The sequence below is a fragment of the Chiloscyllium plagiosum genome, chromosome 30 (genome assembly GCF_004010195.1).
Source record: "Chiloscyllium plagiosum isolate BGI_BamShark_2017 chromosome 30, ASM401019v2, whole genome shotgun sequence".
Lineage (NCBI taxonomy): Eukaryota > Metazoa > Chordata > Chondrichthyes > Orectolobiformes > Hemiscylliidae > Chiloscyllium > Chiloscyllium plagiosum.
Genome location: NC_057739.1, coordinates 41,479,086 through 41,486,181, shown reverse-complemented (window position 1 = coordinate 41,486,181; position 7,096 = coordinate 41,479,086). Strand labels below are relative to the sequence as shown.

Here is a 7,096-nt window from a genome sequence, read left to right as displayed (position 1 = left end):
TAAAAGGTAGGGAGGAGGGACTTGGAGGAGGGGAGTTGGGAATGTGATAGGTGGAAAGAGGTCAAGGTGAGGGTGATAGGTCGGAGTAGGGTGGAGGCGGAGAGGTCAAGAAGAAGACTGCAGGTCAGGAAGGCGGTGCCGGGCTGGAGGGGAGATCACCGACTGGAAACTGGATCAGAGTGGGATTGGGATCGGAGAGGGAATGGGATTGGAATGGGATTGGAGTGGGATTGGGATCGGAGAGGGAATGGGATCGGAGTGGGATTGGGATCGGAGAGGGATAGGGATTGGAATGGGATTGGAGTGGGAATGGGATCGGAGTGGGATTGGGATCGGATTGGGATTGGATTGGGAATGGGATCAGAGAGGGATTGGGATTGGAGTGGGATTGGGATTGGAGTGGGATTGGGATTGGAGTGGGATTAGGATTGGAGAGGGATTGGGAATGGGATTGGGAATGGGATCGGAGAGGGATGGTGATTATGAGTGGGATTGGATTCGGTGTGGGATTGGGATCGGAGAGGGATTGGGATTGGGAATGGGATCGGATTGGGATAGGAATTGGGAACTGATTAGGATTGGGATAGATATAGGGATTGGGATCTGGGTTGGGATAGGGATTTGGATCAGGATTGGGATGAAGATTGGGATCAGAGTGGGATTGGGATCGGGTTAGGGATTGGACATGGATGAGATTAATTAATTAACTGGCAGAGAGACAGTAGGCTGAATGGCCTCCACCTGTATTGTATGATTCCATGTTATTTCTATAAAGACAGGTATGGCAAGATGTATTATTTTGTTTAAAGGTTTATGCCTTTAACTTTTTTAATAACTTTGTTCATGTATTGTGGGCATCACTGTCTAGACCAGCATTTATTGCCCAGTCCTAATTTCCCAGAGGCCAGTTAAGAGTCAACCACATTGCTGTGGGTCAGAAGTCACGTGTAGGCCAGATCAGATACATTTTTTTAAACCAACATGTTCAAATGTAGAGTAGGTGGGACTTAAACCCAGGTCCTCAAGCCAGACAAAACTCCTTCCTGGCAGGGCATAGAGAACCAGATGGGTATTTACAACAACAGCAGTGATCACAAGGTCACCTTTTCAATCCAGGCTTCTTATTGCATTTAAATTTCATGTCTGCCATGATGGGATTTGAACCCAAGCCACCGGGACATTAGACTGGAGTTCTAATCCAGTGACATTGCCTCTACACCATCACCTCCTCAACTGTTGTGAGTGAATAAAGCAGCCAGAAGTGGGTGATCCTAGCTTCCCCTGAGGTGCAAAGACACCATTCGTCACAGCCACTCCTTGAAGCAGCAAGTTCAACAGTCTTGCTGCTTTCTGAAAATTTCTAAAGACGTTGCTCCTGAGTTCCCTGTTGAATTTATTAGTGACTACCTTTATTTATAGAACCTATTTCTGCCCTCCCCACCTTATCGAATATTTTCACTGCTCAAAAGGCCTTTGTCAGATCATTTTTTATGATCTGTCTTTTATGTCTCACCTTGAGTTTAATCAGTAGAGCATTAGATCCTTGTATTTTGATGCATTTATCATGCTCTTGACAATATTGTTTGTCTCTCCTTTTCTCTGTGGTTCAGTGGCTGGTGATCAGATCCAGGAGGCTGAACTTGTATCACTGCTTGATAGACCAAACCAAAGTCAAGCCAATGGAAGCAAAATGATCAATGTGAACCTCGTGGATATTGCAGTGGTAAGTTTTGTTCATCAGAAGGAAGTTTAAGAACACAATTTTACAGCAATGTACTGTGCAGGCTGCCTTCCCCTGTTTGGAGCCATCTGACCACCATACTCAAAGCATTGCAAGATAGCATTGTACTTGCATTACTGGGCTAGCTACCCAGAGACCTGCACTAATAATTCAGAGACACAAGTTCAAACATCATCACAGTAGCTGGGAGACTTGAATTCATTTAGTAAAATAAATTGGTGGTAAAAAGCTAGGACCGGTAATGGGACCTTGAAACTACCGGATTATCATAAATTGTGTTCCATCTCATTAATTAGCGAGATGAGTTCACTAATTAGCTCGCTAGAGACAAGGTAAACATAGAAAGGATGTTCCCATTGACCCAGGAGTCTTCGGAACCAAGAGTCACAATTTCAGGATATGGCTAGGCCATTTAGGAAAGAGATGAGGAGAAAATCACTCCCCCCCCCTCCCCTGCAGGAAGTGGTTGAGGCCAAAGCATTAAATGTTTGAAAGGAGGAGTTAGATGTTCTTAAGGCGAAAGGGATGAAAGATAGGGGTGAACGTGGGAGCAGGGGACTGAGTTCAATGATCAGCCGTGATCATATTGAATGGTGAAGGAGGCTCAAATGGCTGAATGGCCTGCTCCTGTCTTCCCGTTATTCTGTTTTTCTAATGTCTTCAGGAAAGGAAATCTATAGTCTTTATCCAATCTTGCTGACATGTGACTCCAGACTCAGAGCAATGAGGTTGATACTTAGCCATCTTCTGAAATAGCTTGACAAGACATTCATTGCCTGGGGCTATGCATGCAGCAGGTCAAGGAAGCTACTCCCAACACCTACTCAGGCAGTTCGGGATGGACAATAAACTGGCCTATCTAATGATATGGAATGTCCGCATCCCATAAAGGAATATTTTTAAAGAAAGCAAAGTACATTCCAGCGAGAGTGTGGTGCATTATCCTCTCATGCTGCACTTCACACAACTGGAGTAACCAAAGAAGCTGAAGAGCTGCAACAGTGGCAGTAATCTTCCAAGGAGGAAGATGAGGACGTTGAGCAAGAGGAACATTAGTTTCTGCATATTAGAATACTGCTGCCTCAAGCACAACAAGCGAGACAGGACTTAACTGACTCTTGGTCCGAATAGGTGTGGGCTGGGTGCTGTCAACACTCTTTCACTGTGAGTTTGTTGGTGCCCCAAGGGTAAGCAGTCCCTGTCTGTTTGCAGGAGCAAATGCAGCTTTCGTCATTTGCTTGTTGTTCGCTTCTGTTGCTAATAAATAAAAGTGAAGGTTCTGAATTGTTTGAAGGTTTCCTGGTATGTGATTGTTCTATATTGAATGACGAGAAGATGTTGGGTTGCACGTGGTTTTAAGGAAGGCGTAAGACTCATTTCGACCAGATTGTGCACTGGGACAAGGCTAAGGATCGGTGAGCTTTTAAACTTGGAGCATAAATAGCAATAAATGTATGAACGTGCACTATGTGCCCTGAGCAATGCTTCTTTGTAGTTATCCTCCCACTGAGCAATTCTGGACTGCCAGCACTTGACCGGGTGCTCAACTGGACTTTAATCATAGCTCTGTTGCCAGGGGTTCATGGATATTGCGGTGAGTAGAGCATAGAATGAACAGGGCACCGTGGGGGAGTGGAGACAAGCTTGAGAAGACAGCCATGAAAACTCACTGGGCCTGATAGAGTGAGAGCTTCCATGAAATTCACTAACATTGGCAGGATTTCTGCTGATTGCTTGATGTTTCTAATTCAGAACATTTTAAAGTTCATCCAATGGGAAGTGTGTTCTGTTTTTGAAATGAAGGAAAATGTGGCCTCCAGTTTGAAGCCAACAAGCACCTACAACCCTTGAGAAGGTAAATGACTGGAGAATACAAATAGAAATAGCTGCAGAAACTCAGCCGGTCTGGCTGTATTTATGGAGTGAAAACAGAGCTAACACTTCAAGTCTAGTGACCATTCTTCAGAAGTGACCATAGAATTTGTTACCCTGATGTTGGATTGGGTAGGTATTGGCTAGGCCACTGAGAAGAGCTTCACGTAGTGCTGCAGGACTTTTATGGTCAAATGCTTGGGCAGGTAACTGAAAGCGACACACTTCTGACAGTGCAGCTGTCCCTTGGTGTCATCCTGTCTTGTGGTTAGGAGTGTAGCTTCAACTTACCAATTATTCCTTAGTGAATGATCCAACAGGACCCCATGGTTTAAAACCTGTCATTTGTCACTTTGCATTTAGGAGAATGTCCATAAAGTATCGTGTACACCTGAAGGAAGGAGGAGTGGACGAAAACGCAGAAAGAGATCCTTTTCCCCTGAAGTTAAAAATCTGGTCAGGCAGAAGGCAAGACGGAAGGTTAACTTGCTGATATCAAAATCAGGCAAGACATTCAAACCCGTGTTGTGGTCTGCATTTCATCCAACTGTTGCTTTTTGCCCTACATGTCATAGATTGATTTGCATGCCTTATTTCCATGTCACCTGCATGTTTAATGTATCAGGTGGATACACATTGATTAATTCCACATACTCCAAACTAGTTGATCTTCAATAGCATTACTGAATCCCGCACTATCCAAATTCTGGGGTTACCATTGACCAGAAACTGAACTAGATTAGCTCTGCATTTTTTTCATTCACTCATGGGATGTGGATATGTCTGGCTTGGTCAGCATTTATGGCCTGTCCCCAGTTGTCCTTGTGACGGTTTGTTGAGTTGCAGTGTTGAACTGTTTTAGTCCATGTACTGTAGGTAGGCCCACAGTGCTTTTAGGGAGGGTCGTCCAGGATTTTGATCCAGTGATACTGAAGGAATGTGAATATATTTCCAAGTCAGGATAGAAATGGAATGTGCTTTGACTGAAGTATCATGGCTATAAGGCCAATTCAGAGGCTAGAAATCCTTCAGTGAGTAACTCCCCTCCTGATTCCCCAAAGCCTGTCCACCATCTTCAGGGCACAAGTCAGGAGTGTATTGGAACACTTTCCATTTACCTGGATCGGTGCAGCTTCAACAGCGCTTAAAAAGCTCAACATTGTCATGGACAAAGCAGCCTATTTGATTGGTATCATATCTGCAATCACCAATGTCCAGTGGCAGCAGTGTATAACATCTGCAAGATGCACTGCAGAAATTCACAAAGGCTACCAAACACTTTCAAAACCAACAACCACTAGCATCTGGAAGGACAAGAGCAGTACATTTATGAGGATACCATGACCTGCAAGTTACCCTCCAAGCAAAACATCACACTGACTGAGAAATACATTTGTGTTCTTTTGGTGTCATTGGATCAAAATATTGGAAGTCCCTCCCTAAAGGCACTGAATATATTCCTACATCCAAGGGACTGCAGAAGCTCAAGAGGTCAGTTCACCATCACCTTCTCGAGAGCAATAAATGTCAGTCTAGCCAGAGAATGCCACATCTTTGGAATAAGGTTTTTAAAAAAAGTTTTGAATTAATGTTATTCTCCTTAAGAAACCATCTAACCTCAATCTAAATACCAGTTCTGCATCTTTAGTACAGTAGTCCCCCGTACCCAGGGTTGTGAGCTGAAACTTTGGGGTCACAGGCTGCGATGCTGGAACGGAAGACATTGGAGCTCTGATCTTATTACAACAGCTGGACTCTAGTTCTATCATCCAGGCTGCAAAGCCCCCCATACCAACTCCCACAAGCTCTCACCTGTCCCCTCTGTCTCAATCCCCTTGTCCTCACTCTGGGATTATGACAATTTTCAAACCTCCAAATGGGGTCATAACAGGACAAGGTTTGGGAGGGGACGCGAAGGCCTGGTAGTGTTAGTTTGTAATGTGCTCTAAACTGGACTATTAATCCAGAAACACAAGTAATGTTCTGAGGACCCGGGTTCAAATCCCGCCTCAGCAGATGGCAGAATTTGAACTCAATAAAAAATAAATCTGGGGTTAAGAGTCTAATGATTACCATGAAGTCATTGCCGATTGTCGGAAAAACCCATCTGGTTCACTGACGTCCTTTAGGGATGGAAATCTGCCTTCCTTACCTGGTTTAGCCTACAAGTGAGTCCAGACCCACAGCAATGTGATTGTCACAGGGATTGGCAAATAATTTCTGCCGAGGCACCCTGTGAATGAACAAACGTAATAAATGCTGTATAATGTAATAATGGTAGTGGCCACTGAGTGGCAGTGTTGCCTCACTATGTCGTTGTCAAATTGAGATCGAACCCACATTTATGATGATCTTATGAATTTTGATCCTCATTTTCTGTTGATTTCTTTCCAGAAGATTTAGGGAGTCTTTTCCAAGTATTTCTCCTCAGAATTCCACACTGTAACCTGCCTCTTGAAATAGTTTCCCACTGACCTAAAGTGTCTGCTCTCTAGAATGAAACAGAAAGCAGCCATTTGGCCCGTCATGTTTTTGCTGACTCTGTAACAGAGCTAACCAATTAGTCCCACTCACTTCCTCAACCTTGAGAATGTTTCCGTTTCAATTATTTATCCAGTTCTCCTTTGAAAGTTACTAATCAATCTGCTTACACTGCCCTTTCAGTGTGGTCCATTAAAGATTTCTCTCCATGTTGTCCCTGGTTCTCTTGCTAATTGTTATATAGCTGTGTCCTCTGATTATTGACTCTCTTGTCATTGGAACCACTTCCTCTTATCCACTTTATAAAAACACCTCATAATTTTGAACATGTTAAAGTTGACTCATTGTCTCTCAGTAGTGCAGCAAGCTTTGTGTCCTTTCCTGGGACTGCGGTGGTTGGCCACACTTGCAGATTATCTTCTTTGAAAGTTCTTTCTTTCCCAGGGAAAAGGGCAGGAGTGGAATTCTGCTGTGACATCTGCAAATCTCCGTCTATCACGAACCCCAGTCATCGTGGCAACAGACTGAGACGGTCGGGTTATACAGCATCACCACGCTGGAAACGTGACCCAGAGAGAGGAAAAATGCTGATGCTGTGTAACGCGTGTGGTAAGTGGCCTGCAAGATATATGCATTTGTCAGTGTGAGGCATGCCAACACTTAGTTCTAGGTCCACTACTTTTCGTCATTTATATAAATAATTTGGATGTGAGCATAAGAGGTATAGTCAGTAAGTTTGCAGATGACACCAAAATTGGAGGTGTAGTGGACAGCGAAAAAGGTTACCTCAGATTACAACGGGATCTTGATCAGATGGGCCAATGGGCTGAGAAGTGGTAGGTGGAGTTTAATTTAGATAAATGTGAGATGATACATTTACAGAAAGCAAATCTTAGCAGGACTTATACACTTAATGGCAAAGTCCTAGGGAGTGTTGCTGAACAAAGAGACCTTGGAGTGCAGGTTCATAGCTCCTTGAAAGTAGAGTTGCAGGTAGATAGG

General features: G+C 44.0%; 1 protein-coding gene across 1 annotated transcript in view; it reads left to right on the top strand.

Annotated features, from left to right (window-relative positions):
* Positions 1-1,639: 1,639 nt before the first annotated feature.
* Positions 1,640-7,096, top strand: part of LOC122564953 — a 43,114-nt gene continuing 37,657 nt past the window's right edge. Inside the window, exons 1-2 of the mRNA XM_043720503.1 lie at positions 1,640-1,723; positions 6,539-6,703. Of these exons, the coding sequence (XP_043576438.1) occupies positions 6,679-6,703 (25 nt within the window). The 5' untranslated portion in view covers positions 1,640-1,723; positions 6,539-6,678. The remainder of the gene's footprint in view (positions 1,724-6,538; positions 6,704-7,096) is intronic.